The 19,417-nt window shown below is 40.1% G+C and overlaps 1 protein-coding gene across 5 annotated transcripts in view; it reads right to left on the reverse strand.

Annotated features, from left to right (window-relative positions):
- Positions 1-19,417, reverse strand: part of dennd5a (DENN/MADD domain containing 5A) — a 305,895-nt gene that overhangs the window by 87,819 nt on the left and 198,659 nt on the right. For 4 of the 5 annotated variants that reach the window (XR_013886802.1, XM_080190209.1, XM_080190208.1 and 1 more), the window contains 3 exons: positions 15,555-15,789; positions 2,194-2,344; positions 981-1,074 (listed from right to left, as the gene is read on the reverse strand). Coding sequence is in view for 4 of the 5 variants with exons in the window: in XM_080190209.1 (XP_080046335.1) it covers positions 981-1,074; positions 2,194-2,344; positions 15,555-15,789 (480 nt within the window). In the remaining variant the exon portion in view is untranslated. Of the gene's footprint in view, positions 1-980; positions 1,075-2,193; positions 2,345-13,151; positions 13,352-15,554; positions 15,790-19,417 lie in introns of those variants that run through there. The other variant, XM_080190210.1, reaches the window with a different exon arrangement.

Genomic DNA, 19,417 nt, shown 5'->3' on the forward strand with positions numbered 1-19,417 from the left:
GAAGTCATCATAGATTTGACAATCAAATAGCTTCATTCTGTGCTGTAATTGCACTATGATTTTTTTACTAAGAGCCCAATTTTTTCTCCATGCAAGTGAATGACTTTTGAGCAAGTTAAAATTCCACACAAAATCGAGGAAGGTTTTTTAAACTTATGTATTTTTTCTCCAAAATCCTTATCAATATAGCTCTATGAGTAACAGTAAAATGGAATGTTACTTATACAAACTGATTGCATCTTCCTGCAAACCTTTTTTTTTAAAATCATCTTGTAAATGTATGTGCTGAATTAATATTCTTTAATATTAATTCCTCCCTATATACTGTTAGCTGAATTGTTCCACCAATCTAATGATTTATTATATTTTTTAAGTTTGCTTGCTCAGTTGAATTAGCATGCAATTGCAACTCAACATTACTACATTGAAGAGGCTTGCAAGACATTTACAATGTGAGGATAATATTCCTTTATTATTAAATTAAAGAAATGCACAACATAGAAACAAGGGTGCAAATCCAAGCAAGCACATTAACTGTTGTTCCAGAAATAGCACATTAAACAAATTGAAATATTTTATAGTCCAAGCAAGAATTGAATATGTTCAAGGCTGAGATAAACAGATTTTTAATCAGTAAGGCAACCAAGAGTTATGGGCATAAGATGGAAAAGTGGAGTTGAGGATTGAGTCAGTTCAGACACACAATCTCATTGAATAGCAGAGCAGACTCAATTGGCCAAATAGCCTGCTTCTGTTCTTATGTGTTATGATTGTATGAACTATTTCTGCTTATTTAATGCTCCATCATTTAATACTTCTGAAAAGACCACAATCAGAACGTTGTCAATCAACCTCCTTTGTTGAACGGTGCAGTAGATACATGCTACATGGCAAGATGTCGCAAGTATTAAGTTATTCTTTTAAAAATGGCCATTATTGTCAGAAAATTTAAATAAGTTACCACAAATGAAATAACAGACCTCTCTCTGATCATTATCCAGGTGCAGGTGTTCTGTGTGTTGCTTTTGTCTGTCCTTTCGTCTCCACTGAGCTGGGGCACTCCGTTTTACCCACCTGCAAATGATTGAATACATTTGAAAATAGCAAACATTAAAGCAATGTCAGAGCTGATGGAAAGTAGCACTTGGACCAGGTATTGGCTTTAGAGTCAAGAACTAACCTTAAACATGTGAAAAGTTTAACTGATGTATTTCCAGTCAGTAAAGGCAATTATTTGATTAAATTGAACAAATTAGTTATGTTTTTACATGTTTCTATGTTAGAAGTTGTATGTTATTGTACAATATGTTGCAAAACACCAACCAGAATGGCAGCCTAACAGTAATTACTTAGAATATGCAAGTGATTTCACTGATCTTTGATCCATAAAGGTCAATAAAGATCACGGATCCTACTGAGTCCACCTATCATACAATTGGTTTATCATTTCATATCAAAGTCAGTTTTTGCTTGACTTGTTAATCAGGATTGACTTTTTCTACCAAAAAAGTATTGTTCCATTGCATGTGCATGGCTGCCTTTCCTATGTTCAATTGAGTATTTTTCATGGAGATGAAATTTGAGTCAATCAAGTGCAAAGCTAATGCAATACTTTATCAAATACAATATAGGGAGGGTGAAGCATAAGACTAGGTAAATTGATCAATTAGCACTGTATACATATATTTTTAAATTGAAATTCATCACTTTAGGGGCTTGCAAAACATAAGAAATCGGAGGAGTAGGGTCTTTGACCCTTCTATCCTGCTCCATCAATCAATACATTTCAAGAATGATTTTGTCATAACTGTAATGTGTTGACATGTAAATATATCTTTATAAATGTTACATGCTTGTTTTATTGCAAGATATATTTGTTAAATTGAATGGAGCAGCACGGTGGTTAAGCAGCTCCAGGGACCCAGGTTCAATTCTGGCCTTGGATGACTATCTGTGGAATTTGCAAGTTCTCCTGGTGTCTGCGTGGGTTTCTTCCTGGTTTCCTCCCAAAGTCCGAAGATTTACAGGTTAGGTTAGGGCTTAGGTAAGATGCTCTATTGGAGTTGGTGCGTACTCAAAGGGGTGAATGGTCTCAGTCTGCAATGCAGGGATTCTATAATTCTAACTAAATCAGAGGATTGTGCACTATATATAGGAGCCTGTGTACACTAGGGAAACACTAAAGTTACTTACTTGTTACTGGCTGGTGAAGAGGAAAGCACATCTGACTGTAGTTTGGGAAAGAATCCAGATTCATACTTTCCTTGCCCAATCTTCATATCCAGTAGGTGTGGGTGTACAGCAGTGTGGTCAATTTTTGCAAGTCTTAGCTCAATTGCCTTCTCTGCAGAACACAAGTCATTTTCATGATTGAGAACTCAAATAAATCATCATGCTGTCACATAAAAAAATTGAAGAATAATGTTAAAGCCTAGTAGGTAGTTGTAGTAGCAGAAAATTAATCACTACAAAGACCAGCAGGATTTTATTGAATCATAGCATATGCAATGCAATTACTGTGAAGTTGCAGCACAAATACCAGATTTTAATAGTTCAAAATACACCACAATAATTTCCATCTTTTATACAGCAAAGCTAATTTTAAGAGTGGATTCTCTATGCAGGGATGGCATGAATGTAATTCGTCATTTACTTCCTTTGCCCTCTTATGTGATATTCCTTCAATAAGTGTTACAATCTGCAATGATGGAATATTAATGCTCTAAAGTTGTGTTCTAAAGAAAATGATTATGGAAAATGTGAAGCTCTTAAATAGGTAGTTTTCCTGCATGATGCAGAATTAAGTCATGCAGGCCAGAATGATCAAAGGTTTAATCCTGATATATGACAATTAGCTGATCCCAGCCAGTGCAGAAATGGAGATGCTATATTTGATCCTAGAACATGGGGAGAAAGGGAATATGTTGAAAAATGGAACAAACAATAGGAGAAGGAATAAAAATTAAAGGGTAAGAAAGTGAGGGGGAAAAAAGAGGGAAAGTGACAAGATAAAAGATTGAAGAATAAAGGAAAGCGCAAAATAGATGGAATCATGCAATCATGGAATGGTGCAACACAGAGGACGGCCATACGGCCCATTGTGTCTGCACTGACTCTATGCAAGAGCAACTCAGCTAGCCCCACCTTTCTGCCTCTCCCCATAGCTCTGCAAATTGTTTCTCATTAGATACTTAACTAATTCTGTTTTAGAATCCACAATGGAATTCACCTCCAGCACTCTTGAGCACTGCATTCTAAATCCTGCTCACTGCAAAAAACTTTTTATCTTGCCTTTGGTTCTTTTGCAATTCACCTCAAATGATTCTCAATCTTACCAATACTGGGAACAGTTCCTCTATTTACTCAGTTTAGACCCATCATGGGTTTTGAACACCTCTACTGAATCACCCTGGAGTGTTCAGTCTATTCACATACCTGAAGTCCCTCATCCCTGGAGCCATTCTCATAAATTTTTTCAAAAGCCTTCACATCCTTCCTGAAGTGCAGTGTCAAGAACTGGACAGAATACTCCAGTTAAGCCTGAACTAGTGCTTAATACAGATTCATCATCACTTCCTTACTTTTGTACACTATGGGCCCTATTTTACCATTTTCATTCGAAGTGCTCGCGGACTTGAAACTGGGAGTGTTTCAGATCTGACTTTTAAACTCATTCTCAGACACCCTCACGTGCACTCTGCCTGAAAAATAGCAGCAATTCTGAATTGTGCTGCAGAGCCATTGGGTGGGGCTTAACACACCCGAAACCCTGCAGTTCTGATCGGCGTCTCCAACTGCACATGTGCACAAAAATAAGATAGAAAATTGCTCCCCTGCAACATAGCTCCCAGGCCGAATAATACGTCCCTCCTGGCCCCATAGACATTATCTCATCCCCACAACATTACAGACCCCCTTATGCCACCACCCTCCAATCACCCAGACAGATCACGGACCCCTCCCCCTTCCTCCCCACCAATCACAGGCAGAGTGGCAGCGACCTCCCCCCACCACCCCCACCCCTCCACCCACCGCCCCCCACCAATCACATGCAGTGTGGCAGTAGATCTGGCTGCCACCCCGCCGATCACACGCAGAGTGGCACTGGACCCCTACTCCCTTCTCCCCACCAATCACATGCAGAGTGGCAACAGGTCCGTCCTGCCCATGCCCCCGCCACCTATCACACGCGGAATGGCAGCAGACCCCAACCCGCCCCACCCCCCGTCTGAGTCAGAGAGCCATTTGACCCAACTCCTCCCCCTCCCAATCTGAAGCAGAGAGCCGCTGGACTCTCAGAAATTACCTCCTTAGCTAGAGTGCCTGAATCAGACCTTTGTGGACCATGTCTGTTTCACGCTGAATCTGGATGGGCGAATGCAGTGGCAAAGAGGGAAGGGTCAGTAAGTGCTGCCCATCAAGTCAATTTAAATGCATGATGTCATGCCTGCTTTGGGCGCAGTCCCAATGGCGACCATGTTCAGCCTTTGATAAAGGGGAACCGGCATGGAGACAGACATGGATCGTGCTACTCGCCTCACTCCCAACTTCACCAAGTTTTTGCGCCTGAAAACAGATGTAACTTGATGGTAAAATCGGGCCCCAAGTCTCTATTGTCTTCATTTATAAAGCCCAGGAATCCATCAGCCTTTTAGACCACTTCCTCAACATTCTCTACCTCCAGAACGTTCTCTTTCTGCACCTCCTTGACAGTTGTACACTTTAGTTAAAATTGCCTCTCCGCACTCTTCCTACCAAAATGCATTACCTCCCATTTCACTGCATGAGTTTCATCTGCCACGGGTCCATCTATTCCACCAGCTCATCAATGTCATCTTGACGTTTACCATTATATTGTTGCCTCTGGTGTCCCCCACGGATCTATTCTTGGCCACTTCCAATATCTCATCCATATACTGGCCTTCAGTGACAACCTCAAAAAAGTGTTAGTTTTCACGTATACACTGATGACACCCAGCTCTAACTCATCACCCAACTTTCTCAACTCTTGCATATTCCTAAATTATCAGATTGCTCATCAGACTGGATGGTTAAGTCCTCTTGTTCATTTTTGTCAAACCAGTCACAATGTTTCCAGCTAAAGAGGCCAACAGACTATTCGCAGGTACTAGAAACGGTGGATTTAGGTTTGACCAGATACTGTAGATGCATTGTAGCTCCTGGAAGCTGGAAGTTGGCAGATTGGCAGTCAGATGTAATCTGAGAAAGGTCACCTTGGTGGGGTCTTTTGCAGACTTAGATGTTAAATTCTTTGTGGCATTGATTCAGTTTCCTCCATAGTTTGGGGGCAGGCTGATAGAGATAGTAGAGGAGATAAGACAGTCTAGCAATCACCGGTGGCTGTCATAGCACATGTGCGGGTGACACAGACATCTCTGTGGTCCCTTGCTCAAACAATGCCATTGTCAAGCTAGTACCAGTGTTTACATCATGGGTGTTGCCACAAGGTTTGTGCTGGTCTCACTGCCAAAACAAGCTGCTGTTTTTGAAAAGGCGCTGTTCTTGACAGAATGATACAGGACCTGATCACCAAATCTCAAGAGAAATACAGTGATCCTACAGGCATCTGAAGGCTGCAGTACAGCATAAAACAAATTATATAAATAAAAAATGCTGGGTAGAAAGAGCACAGAGACCCAAAAACTTAACAATGTACAAACATATGACTTAGGAGGAGTAGGCATTTGATCCTTATAGTTCGACCATTTAATAAATTCGTGGTTGATCTGATTGTGGCCTAAACTCTACACTCTTGCTTAAACCTAATCTCTTTGACTTCCTTGTTAGTCAACAATTCATCTCCCTCTGCCTTAAAAATAGTTAATGACTCAGCTTCCACTGCTCTCCAAAGACCCACAATCCTAAAACAAGAAAATTCTCCACGTCTTAATGAGCAATCCCTTATTTTTAAACTGTGTCCCCTAGTTCTAGTCTCTCTTGCGAGGAGAAACATTTTTTCAGCACACACCCTGTCAAGTACCCTCAGGATTTTGTATGTTTCAATCAGATCACCTCATTCTTCTAAACTCCAAAAAGGTACAGACCTAGCCTATCCAATTTTGTAACAACCCCATCCTAGGTATCAGTTGAGTGAATCTTCTCTAAATTGCTTCTAACATATTTGTAACTTTTCTTCAATAGGGTGACCAAAACTATACACAGTACACTTGATATGGTCTCACCAACATCCTGTACAACTGTAGTAAAACATCCCTACTTTTATCTTTCATTCTCCTTGCAATAAATGACAACATTCCATTTGCTTTCTTAATCGCATGTATACCTGCATAATAACTTTTCCTGATTCATGTAACAGAGCACCCAGATCGCACTTATACCTCAAGAGTTTTGCAGTTTCTCTCAATTTAAATAATATGTTGCTTTCCTATTCTTCCTGCCAAAATGGACAGGTTCACATTTTCCCACATTATATTCCATCTACCAATTTTTGCCCATTCACTTACCTTTCCGTATCGAATTGCAGACTTATGTGCTCTTCACAATTTACTTTCCCACCTATCTTTGCATCAGAAAACTTAATAACCATGGTCATGAATATAAATTGGAAATAGTTGACATCCCAGCACAATCCTTGTGGCACTCCATTTTGTCAATTTTAAAATTACTCATTTATGCCTACTGTTTCTTGCTAGCTAACCAATCCTGTATCCATGCTAATACAGTTACCCCAATGCCATGAGTTCTTATTTTTTGTAGTAACCTTTGATGTGGCATCTTGTCAAATGTCTTCTTGACATCTAAGTACAGCCTAAAGGTTCAACTTTATCTATGTTGTTTGTTACTTCCTCAAACAACTCCAATAAACTAGTCAAACATAATTTCACTTTCATAAAATCATGTGGATTCTGCCTGATTTCATTGAGGTTCCTAAGTGTTCCACTATAACTTCCCTTATAATAGATTCCAATATTTTCCCTCTGATAGATGTTAAGCTAACTGGCCCATAGCTTCTTTCTGTGTCGCTGCTTTCCTGAATAGTGGAGTCACATTTGCTATTTTCCAAACTTACGAGACATTTCAAGAATCTAGGAAATTTTGGAAAATTAAAACCAATGCACCTACAATCTCAGCAGCACAACTTTTAGGACCCTAGGGTAAAGTCCATCTGGACCTGGGGACTTGTCAGCTTTGAGCTGAAATAATTTGTACCCTTTCCCTGGTGATTGCAATTGCCTTAAGTTCCTCTCTCCTTTTCACCTCTTGATTTACAATAATTTTTAAGTCATTATTTGTATTTTCTGCAGTGATAAAAAAAACTCTTCAATTCATCTGTCAGTTCCTTATTTTTCATCATTATTTCTTCGGATCTCTTTCTAGAGGGCCAACATTCACTTTGTCCTTTCCTTGTAAATAGATGTAAAAACTCTTCCCATTTGTTTTCATACATCGAGCTAGCTTTCTCTTCTTCTCTAATTTCTCTTTCCTTACTAATCTATCATTCTTGGGTGTTCTTCATAGCCTGCCCAATCTTCTGATCTGCCACTCATCTTTGTAGAATTATATGCTTTTTCTTTCAATTTGACACCATCTTTAAATTACTTAGTTAGCCACAGGTAGAATGTCCTTCCCTTTTAGCCTTTCTTTTTCACCAAGTATTCTGAAATATCTCCTTAAATGTTTGTTGACCTATGCATTAAATTAATTTACCAGTTTTCCTTAACCAGCTCTGTCCTCACATCCTCATTAATTGTCCTTATTTAAGTTTAAAACACTAGTCTTAAATTCAACCTTCTCTCCCTCAAACTGAATGTGAAAAGCAAACATATTATGATTGCTGCTACTTAGGAGCACCTTCACTAGGAGGTCATTAATTCAGCCTGTCTTACTGCATAGTCCTAGATCTAGCATAGCTCATTCTTTGCTGTAGAACCTACTGTTCTGAGAAACTGTCCCCTAAAACACAAGTGACTTATCTTTACCACTTATCTCTATTCACTGATTCTACAGCTTGATCATCAGTACTAAGGTCATCTCTCTCTATTGTACCAAGGTCATCTTTAATTAATAGAGCTATCCCTTTTCCTAGCTTCATGTTTTTCCTAAATGTCATGTACCTTTGAATACTCAGGTCTCAGTCTTTGTCATCATGCAGCCAATGTCACTGTCATGGCTATCAGATCGTATATATATATTTATTTTTGTTTGAGCTGTCAATTTATTTGTTTTATTATAAATGTTTTGTGTGTTCAGATATGGAGCCTTTAGTTCTCTTCTTTACTATTTTTGTAACTTTTAGCTTTATCTGTTGATGCTCTGTTAGGTTTGTATAGTCTGTCTCAGCCCACCACACACTGATCATCATTTCCTACCTTGGTTTCTTGCCTTATCTTCTCTACTTAATTTATTACATCTTCCCAGACTTGATCCCTCACTTCTATTATTGAGTGTAAAGTTCCATTGCTCTAGTTATAAAACCTGCCAAAGCACTACTCCCAGCATGGTTCAGGTGAAGATCATCCCAACAGTACAACTCCCATTTTCCTCAGTACCAATACCAGTGCCTCATGAGTCAAAACTCATTTCCCCCACATCAATCTTTGAACCACACATTTAAATCTCTAACTTTATTTATCCAGTGCTAATTTGCTCATGGCTCAGGCGATAATTCGAGGTTCTTTTTAATTTAGACCCTAGCTGCTCATACACCCTCAGCAGAACCTCTTTCCTAGTCCCACCTATGCCATTGGTAGCTAGGTGGACACAAACACTGGATCCTCCCCTCCTCACCAACCCGGAGCAGATGTCCTGAATCTTTGTATTGGGCATACAACACAACCATCTAAACTCTCTATCTTGGCTGCAGAGAACTGCGTCTATACCCCTAACTATGTCATCTCCTTTTGACAGGCAGCATTTGACAGTATGACATCAAGGAGCCCTGGCAAAACTGGGAATCAGGGAGAAAATGCTCCCCTGGTTGGAATTATACCTACCACAAAGTAAGATGGTTGAGAGAGATCAATCAGCTCAGTTCCAGAGTATTAGAGCAAAATTTCCTCAAGGTTGTGTTCAAGCCCACCCATCTTCAGCTGTTTCATCAATGACCTTTCTCCCAACATGAGGTGAGAAATAGGGATGTTCCTTGATGATTGCACTATGTTTCACTCCATTTGCAATTCCTCAGATACTGAAGCCATCTGTGCCCAAATTCAGCAAGACACGGAGAAGCTTGGGCTGGCAAGTAACATTGATACCACACAAGAGCCAGACAGTGACCATCTCCCACAAAAAAAATCCAACCATTGTCCCTTGACAATTAGTAGTATCACCATCGCCAAATTCCCCATTATCGACATCCTAGGGGTTATCAATGACCAAAACTTGAACTGGATAAGCCACATAAATGTTGTAGCTACAAGAGCAGGTCAGGTGCAAAGGAATCATGCTGCGAGTATCTCACCTCCTGAATCCTTAAAGCTTGTCCACCATCTAAAAGAAACATGTCAGGAGTGTGATGGAACATTCTCCACTTATCTGAATGAATGCAACTCCAATAACATTCAAGAAGCTTTGCACCATTCAGGACAAAACAGCCCACTTGATTGGCACCCCACCCACAAACATTCATTCCTTTTACCACAGACACACAGAGGCAGCAACGTGTATCATCCACAGTAATGGAAGCAATTCACCAAGGCACCTGAAATAGCACCTTCCAAATTCATGACCACAATCATCTAGAAGGACAATGTCAGTAGAACATGGGAACACCACCATCTGGAGATTCTGTTCCAAGTTACTCATCATCGTGACTTGGAAATATATTACACTGTCATTGAGTCAAAATCCTGGATCTCCCTCTTTAAAAGCATTGTATCTACACCTTATTAACTGCAGCAGTTCAAGTAGACAGCTCACCACCACTTTCTCAAGGCTAATTAGGAACGGGCAATAAATGCTGGGCTAGCCAGAGATGCCTACATCGCATGAATGAATAAAAAGTAAATATAAATACAAGATGTTGTTGTTGTAGCATTCCTATATTCTCTCATTTCACAATACAAATTTTGTGTCATTTGCAAATTTTGAAATTGTAACCAACACACCCAAGTCCAAGTATGACTATACATCAAGAAAAGCAGTGATCCTAGTGACAACGCCTGAGGAACCTTATATATACCTTCCTCCAGACTGAAAAACACCAGTTCACCACTATTCTTTGGGCCTGATTTTACCATTTTCATTCTAAGTGCTGAATCTGGGCGCAATTCAGATCCAACTTGGAAATCTGCTCTCAGGCACCCCCATACACACTTAGCCTGGAAAAAAAATTGTAGGTCTGAATCACGCTGTGGGCGGGGCTTATCGCATCTGAAACACTGCTGGTCTGATCAGAGCTTTGAACTGTGCATTCGCAATGGAAAAAGAATTTGAAAAATGCACCCCTGTCACGTCACTCCCGGGCCACAAAAAGCGGATAAAGCGGCCCGGGAATGAAAAATGGGAGAGATGACCCTCGGAGACATTGCCCCACCCCACAACATAACTATCCCCCTTATCCACCCAGCATCCCAGTTACCCAGACCAACCGCAACCTCAGCCCCCCTTACCCCTCCACCAATCACCCGCACAGTGACAGTAGTCCCTCCCCTGCATCACCCCCCCAACAAGAGATCCATCTGGCCTCCCTCTTCCACCAGTGAGCGACTGGACCTCCCACTCCTCCTCCCTCCCCCTCCACCAGAGAATGATCTGACCCGCCTCCCTCCCCCCTTCACCACCGATCTGAGTCAGAGAGTCACTGGAAGCTCTGAACTTACCTCTTCAGAAGCTGGAGGGCCCAAAACAGACTTTGCTGAGCATGTCTGTTTCACGTCGAATCTGGACGCACGAATGCAATGGTAAAGTTCGGCAGGCAGCCTATTAATTCAATTTAAATGCATGCAACTTTACTAAGTTTTCACGGCCATTTGGTAAAATCGGGCTCTTTGTTTCCTATCACTCAGTCAATCCTGTATCCATAAAGGGCCACTCTCCCTTCAATCCCTGTACGTTTACTACAGGCCTATTACATGGCACTTAATTTAACACCTTCTGGAAGGACATCAAGACCGCATTAACTGCATTACTCTCACCAAAGCCCCTTGTAACCTCATTAGAAGTTCAATCATTTCAGTTAAACACAATTTGCCTCTAATAAATCTGTGCTCATTTTCTCAAAATTTAAAACAGCAGTCCTACCACTGGGGTTAAACTAGCTGGCCTGTAGTTGCTGGGTTTATCCTTACACCTTTTTTGCACAAGGGTTTAATAACATTTGTAATTCTTTTGTCCTGTGGCACCATCCATTTCAAAGGAGGATTGGCAGATTATGGCTAGTACACCCACAAATTCCACCCTTACTTCCCTCAGCTTCCTCAATTGCATCTTATACAGTCTTGATGATTTATTAACTTGAAGTACAACCAGGCTTTTTAAAAATGCTTCTTTCATCAATTATTAACCCAACCAATATCTCAACTACTCCTCTTTCACCATGACTTTGGCTGCAGCATCTTTCTTGATAAAGACAGATGCAAAGTATGCGTCCATGTATAGATCCCCCTTTTAGACCTAATTGGTCCCACCCCTCCTTCTACTACCCTTTTGCTATTATATAGAAAAGTTTAGGATCCCCTTTACTGTTAGCATTTCTCATATTCTCTTTTATCAAATAGATATTTGTCAGATGCTCCCTTTTTGAGTTTAATCTTGCGCTCTCTTTCATCATCTAGGAAGCTCTAGCTTTGCCCTATTTTTACACCTGGCATGAGTGTACCTGAATCACCTCTTTAAAGGCAGTCCAGTGTTCTGTTGCAATGTTGCCCACCAATCCCTGATCCCAATTTGCTTGGGCCAGATAGGTTTTCAACCCATTGAAATTGGCCAATTTCAATGGGTTGAAATTGGTTGAATAGGTTTTCAATGGGTTGAAAACCTATCTGGCCCAAGCAAATTGGAATCAGGGATTGGTGTGCAACATTGCAACAGAACACGGGGCTGCCTTTAAAGAGAAAGTGATTCAGGTACAGTCCAGGTACACTCACGCCAGATGTAAAAATAGGGCAAACAAAGCCAGAGCTTCCTAGATGATGAAAGAGAGCGCAAGATTAAACTCAAAAAGGGAGCATCTGACAAATGTCTATTTGTTAAAAGAGAATATGAGAAATGCTAACATTTTTACTCCTTGAACTTGAGATAACCTAAATCTTATGATACAATGATCGCTGCTCCCCAAATGTTCTGCAACCAGACAGCCGAATCAACTAGGGCTCCCATTCCCGAACCTAATGCATCAACCTTGTGCAGCTGACAAGCATCTCGCATCCGAGTCAGAAATTTGAGACTTAAGCCTAACAATCCAGTGCACTACTGAGGTACTGCTGCATTACCAGAAATCGTACCAATTAGACAGTCAGTAAATTAGTTCCAATGGCTCAGGTAAATGCTAAAAGATCCTAAAGCACTTTTGAAAATGTATTTGTGGTATCCTGGCTAGCATTTTTTTCTCCGTTGTTGCCATTGATTTATATAAATTAATTACATTGTTGTTTGCAGAACTCATCTGTCCACAAAATGACTGCAGTATTTTGTTGCACTCAAAATAAGACTGAATTGTGTGTGCGGCACTTTGGGATATTTCTGAAATTTGTTAAGACATTATATAATTACAAATTTCTTTCTACACAGAGATTACTGACAAAAAATATTCATATGTGGACATTATCAGGTCAGGGCAGGTAACTTGGTTCAATAGTGATGGATTCTACAAGTAGACAACAGGAAAATAGTCATGTGAGTACAGGACCAAAGGATCTGCAGCATCTCAAGACAGAGGATGCTAAAACTGAAGAATATGGGAGAAGGAGAAAGAAGAATGTCAGATTGCCCAGAATATACAACAAGAAAATGAATTAAAAGCAGGAGTTTCAACAAGTAATAATTGAAGGACCAGTGTTTAATAGAAAACATTTAATCTCCCATGTCCAAAATGTTGGTCTCTGGAGGGTGTATTTTAATATAAACCAATTTCAAAACAATCCTAAAACACCATGTTTTATTATTTTAATGGCTTTATAATTTAAAAACCTGAATCATTACATGTCACTGCCACAATGTGGTAACCATTTTATCCAGTACTCCAGTTAATAAACTTAGCTTGGTGGACTTGTAATGTTCCAATGACTGTCCCTCAATTAACTGTTCTTCCTGAATTTTCCAGGGTATTTCGTCCCAGCAAGTGACTTTTGCATTGTTTAATGAAGCCATCGGGAGGCTCCTCAGGGACATTCCACGTTTCTGCTCCAGCTTTGAGCGTGCCTCAGCTGCTCTAGTAATTAAATTTAATTTTTAAATTTATTTCTCTGCAGATTGACAGTGATGTCAAGTTGAAGTAACACTCTTGTACAGGTACTACACTTCCAAAAGGAATTTGAAAAAGTGCACAACAGATTTGTGAGCAATGTTAGAGCTTATAGAATAAAAGAGACAGTAGCAAAGTGGATACAAAACTGGCCGAGTGACAGGAAATAGAGTAGTGGTTACTGGATGTTTTTCAGACTGAAGGAAGTTTTATAGTGGAGCTCCCTTGGGGGTTGGTGTTAGGAACCTTCTCTTCCTGATATATATTAGTGACTTGGATCTTGGTGTAGAGGGCATAACTTCAGAATCTGGGGATGACACAAAACTTGGAATTGTTGAACCGTAAGGAGGGTGGGGCAGAACTTCGAAAGGACAAAGGTCGGTTGTTGGGATAAACTGACAAGTGCCAGATGAAATTTAATGCAGGAAAGTGTGAAATTATTCATTTTGGTAGGAAGAAAGACAAAATAACAATTAATTTTAAGGGTAGCCTTGTTTTGCTGTAACTGTTGTAACTAATTTGTTTACACATTTACATTTTCAGATTAAAGGTTCACAAAGTTGATCAACACTGGACAACTTTACATTAGTTGACAAATCTAATCCTTTGACTTCCCTATGCCTCGAGGTTGTTATGTCCTTAAGGATGCTGAAATTTGGACAGCTAAGAATGTAGAGATTTCACAAAAGGACAAACATGGATACTACCTTTAACCTATTAATGAAGGAGACCTGAGAATACAATTAAATATCATTAATATGCACCATGTCCCAACTTCTGTTAAGCTTCTAAGGTTGTATTTCAACAAATAATTTTGTAATAAATATCATCTGGCCCATTTTAAATATATTTAAATCCCTCTATTTTGATTTCTGAGCCCTGTTCCTAGGTCTCTATAAATTCTTGTGTGAACTAGGCTAGCAGAACTAAGCAACAGTGAATTAAAATTTTCATCTCCTGATCAGGACTCTGCTTAAACAAGGCCAAGATTGGGAATTTGCCCTATTTAATGAGTCTGAGACAAAATTTGTGTTTCATACATCACAGTGCAATGTGTTTGAGGTTTCAGGTGGTTGGAACCGATGAATGGTCAACAAGCAGCTGGATATTCTTTGGTGTATGCTATGAAAGCATAGCCATGAGCAAACATGAGTTCACTTAACAGTTGCTCTGTAATCTTTGTACAAGCCTTGATTCTCTGAAGATTGAAATGTTGTCCTGAACTGAATCCTATATCAATTTTTTTGGAGTGTTTACAAGCAAATAACCAAAACACATATGGCAAACTACTGGAGCCATTAGCCAGCCTTGCTTGGTGCCATTTAAAGTATCTAATGAAGCATCATTCTGCATCACACTGGCCAGCATACCACCATGAAATTAGCAGACGACCCTGATCATCTTTTCAGGGCAACTATACTGCCCTTCCTCAGGTAACTGGAAATACTATGCTGGAAATGGACCAAATATGAGCATATGTTTAACAAATATGAATATTTACTTTCCAATCACTATCTTTACAGAATGGAATTTATCTTTGGGACAATGTGGATTCATTTATGTTCAACTTAAAGAATGTACATGTGGAGCTAAAGAAAATAAGTACCCATTTCCTCTGCTTTTGACAATATGTTCTACATCATGCACCAGCAGAAAACTGACTACTGGGTAGATGAAAATTAAAAATTGCCATGGCTTAAACTTAAGATGATATCAGTTTCTGTATCAGACAAACCTATTTATTCAGATAACCACTGAACCATCGAATCTGCCCTGACTATCCAAAAGAGCATCTTACCCAGGCACAGCCCACTGCAGCCCCCATTACAGTAATCACACGTAATTACCATGGCTAATCTGCCTAACCTACATTTCTTTGGACACTAAAGGGCAATTTAGTATGACCAATCCACCCAATTTGCACATCTTTGGACTGTGGGAGGAAACTGGAATACCTAGAGGAAACTCGTGCAAATATGAAGAATATGCAAACTCCACAAAGACAGTCACCCAAGGCTGGAACTGAACCCCTGTCCCAATGGACCCAAAAATGTCTTTTTAATCCAGATATTTCTGTGCTTGAGTGAAATCAAAACAGACAACAGTCAACTGAAAAACAGAAATTAAGTCGAATATAGATCAAACATTGAACATCCCACGGCCCACTCACCTGCTGCATCTATAGTAGTACACTTCTGATACATTGAGGTACGGAGCGTTGGTGTTCTAACATTCAAAGTTCTGATTTTGTCAACTCGGGCATCAAATACTCTCAAGACTTGGTCTTTATCATCGTCGTCATGGCACATTATTTTGTTGTCAATGAATGAGGCAAACATTTGTGTTTCAAGGAATCTGGACAGGAATGGCAGATAAGGTTCAGGCTGGTCTGAAAGGAAAGAAGCCTGCAGAAAAGAATGCAAGAATGACTCAACAACATACAACCAATTAGAGATGAAAGCAGCATTTCAGTTGACCATTAGTGAAAAGCCAAATGACCTAAATTTGGTCTGAAGTTGCTACAGCTTACTTTTATTATAAGATACGTCATGTAAGTACTTGTGTTGTGATGCTAAGCTTGTATACTTATGTCACTGTTTTGTAACATTAATTCCAGTGGAATATTACAACAAAATTACTACTAGGGCACTGTTATTGTTCCAAGTGGTGGATGAAATGGCTTCTGCCCTCAAGCCTGCATCCACCAAGGATGACCTCAGAGGTCATATAACTATGGCAAGTTTATGGCCACATTGTACAACAGCACTTCTCCAAACATTCCCATTTTCAAAAAGAAAAACGCTTGCAAAGCCTATCACTTGCGGTCGCAAGTCAGGCATTTATATGGTCTACAATGAAAATCACCATCCATGTACAGAAAATTGGTCATTCTAGTTTATCCACTTTAGCTTGTCCCTACACACATATTGTACAAGTAACCTTTAAAGCATTCAGTCTTCTAATGATGCACGTGCGGGTTATTGTCTGTCTACGGTCTGTTCATTTCTGGGATAATAATGCCTCTCTGGGGAATTTTGTTCTCATGGAGTGTTGCTGCTCTTGCAACTGTTGTTGCATGATTGACCTCTAGGACTGACATCCATTCAGGTCCTTATGCGGTTGGTGAGCTCATAGAAATTAGAAGCAAGAATAGGCTATTCAGCTCTTCGAGCCTGTTCCGTCATACATTTTGATTATCAAGTTCAATATCCTGATGACCCCCCCTGCCCCATTTCCTTGATCCCTTTAGTCCCAAAAGCCATATCTAATTTCTTCTTAAAATCAGGCAGCATTTTGGTCTCAACTACTTTGAGGTAGTGAATTCCACCACCCTCTGGATGAGGAAATTTCTCCTCACCTCAGTCCTAAAAGGTTTACCCCTTATTTTCAAACTATGATCCCTAGTTCTGGACTCCCCCACCATTGAGGACATACTTTCTGAATCCACCCTGTCTAACCCTTTTGGAACTTTACAAGTTTCTATGCAATCCCCTCTCATCCTTCTAAACTCCAGTGAATATAATCCTAACCAACTTAGTTTCTCCTCATTATGACAACGCTACCATTCCAGGAATCGACCTCGTAAATCTTCACTGTTCTCCCTCTATAGCAAGGACGAGCTCCCTCAGATAAGGCCGCCAAAACTGCATATAATACTCCAGATCTGGCGCACCAACACCCCATAAAATTGCAGTAAAACACCTCTATTCCTATATTCAAATCCTCTCACTATGAGGGCTAATATACCATTTGATTCCTTCACTGCCTGCTGTACCGGCGTGCTTACTTTCAGTGACTGGTGCGCAAGGACTCCAAGGTCTAGCTGAATATCCACCTCTCTCAATTTACACCCATTCAAGTAATAATCTGTCTTTTGATTATTGCTACCAAAAAGTGGATGACCTCACATTTACCCACATTATATTGCATCTACAATGCATATGACACACATACAGGCTGTCCAAATCACACTGAAGCATTTCTGCATCCTCCTCACAGCTCACCCTCCCACCCAACCTGGTATCACCTGCAAATTTGGTGATAATACATTTAGTTCCCACTTCCAAATCATTAATATCTAATGTGAACAGTTGAGGTCTTAGCATAGATCCCTGCAGAACCTCATTAGTCACTGAGAAATCAGAAGACTGATTTATGCCAACTCTTTGCTTCCTATTTGCTAACCAGCTTTCATCCATCTCAAGACATTACCTGCAATCCCACGTGCTTTAACTTTACATAGTAGTTTATTATGTGAGACCTTGTTGAAAGCTTTCTGAAAGTCTAAATAAAGCACATCCACTGGTTCTCCTCAGTCAACTCTACTAATTACATCCTCAAAAGAATTCCAGTACATTTGTCAAGCACGATTTCTCCCTTGTAAATCCATGCTTTGTCCACTTATATCACTGTCTTCCAAATGCTGAGTTATGAAATCCTTGATAATGGACTCCGGTAAATTTTTATGTTCCCTACTAGCTTACTTTCATACGCTCTTTCCCATCTTAAATCAATCTGTTGTCCTCCTTTGGTGAATTTTAAACTTCTCTCAATTCTCAGGCCTATTGCTTTTTCTTGCCAATTTTCATGTTTTGTCCTTGAATCTGAGGCCATCTCTATCGTTTGACCATTGTTCCCTTACCACTCTTGCACCAAACAGGAATAAACAACTTCTGGAATTCACCTATTTGTTCTTTAAATGCCTGCCATTGCCTGTCCACTGTCTTTCCTTTCAGTAGTGTTTCCCAGTCCATCGTGGCCAATTCGTGCCTCATACCATCATAGTTACCTTTATTGACTTTCAACACCCTGGTCACAGAATCAACTATATACATCAGCATTCACCTTGACAAAGAATTCTACCATATTATGGTCACTCATCCTCAAGGGTACTCTCACAACTAGATTGCCAATTAATCCTTTCTTATTATACAACACCCTGCCCAAGATGGCCTGTTTCTTTACTGGTTCCTTAACATATTGCTCTAGAAAACCATCCCATATACACTCCATAAATTCCTCCTCTATTGCACTATGATTAATTTGACTTTCCCAATCTATATATAAAGTCACCCATAATCACAGATGTTCCTTTAACACATGCACCTCCAATTTCCTGTCCAATGCTTTTCCAACATTTTCACTAGTTTGGTGGTCTGTATACCACCTCCATCAATGTGTTTTTTTGACTCCTGTTGTTTCTTAACTTGACTCACACAGATTCCACACCATCTATCCAAAGATGTGCGGGTTAGGTGAATTGGCCATATTAAATTGCTCCTTAGTGACAGGAGGACTAGGGCCTGGGTGGGATTGTGGTCAGTGCAGACTCGATGGGCCAAATGGCCTCCTTCTGCACTGTAGGATTCTATACTAATATCTTTCCTCGATATCAAATCAATATTACCTTTAAATCAACAATGCAACACCACCACTTTTTCCATCCTTCCAAAACACTGAATAGCCAACAATGTTTAGTTCCCATCCTTGGTCACCTTGGAGCTATGTCTCTATAATAAGGACATAAGAACTAGGAGCAGGCTGAAGGCCATCTGGCCCCTCGAGCTTGCTGATCTTGGACTCAGCACCACTTACCTGCCTGCTCATCATAACCCTTGATTCCTTTACAGTTCAAAAAGGTTGCCTCAACAGCTTCACTGGACAGGGAATTCCACAGATTCACAACCCCTTGGGTGAAGAAATTCCTCTTCAACTCAGTCCTAAATCTGCTCCTCCTTATTTTGAGGCCATCCCCCCTAGTTCTAGTTTCACTTGCCAATGGAAACAACCTCCCTGCTTCTATCTTATCTATTCCCTCCATAATCTTATATGTTTCTATAAGATCTCTCCTCATTCTTCTGAATTCCAATGAGTATAGTCCTCAGTCTCTCCTCATAAGCCAACTCTCTCAACTCCGGAATCAACCTAATGAATCTCCTCTGCATCTCCTCCAGTGCCAGTATATCCTTTCTCAAATAAGGGGACTAAAACTACACACTACTCCAGTACCTGCTATACGTGCAAACCAACCTT

Source organism: Carcharhinus amblyrhynchos, chromosome 6 (genome assembly GCF_965287045.1).
Source record: "Carcharhinus amblyrhynchos chromosome 6, sCarAmb.v2.hapA, whole genome shotgun sequence".
Classification (NCBI taxonomy): Eukaryota; Metazoa; Chordata; class Chondrichthyes; order Carcharhiniformes; family Carcharhinidae; genus Carcharhinus; species Carcharhinus amblyrhynchos.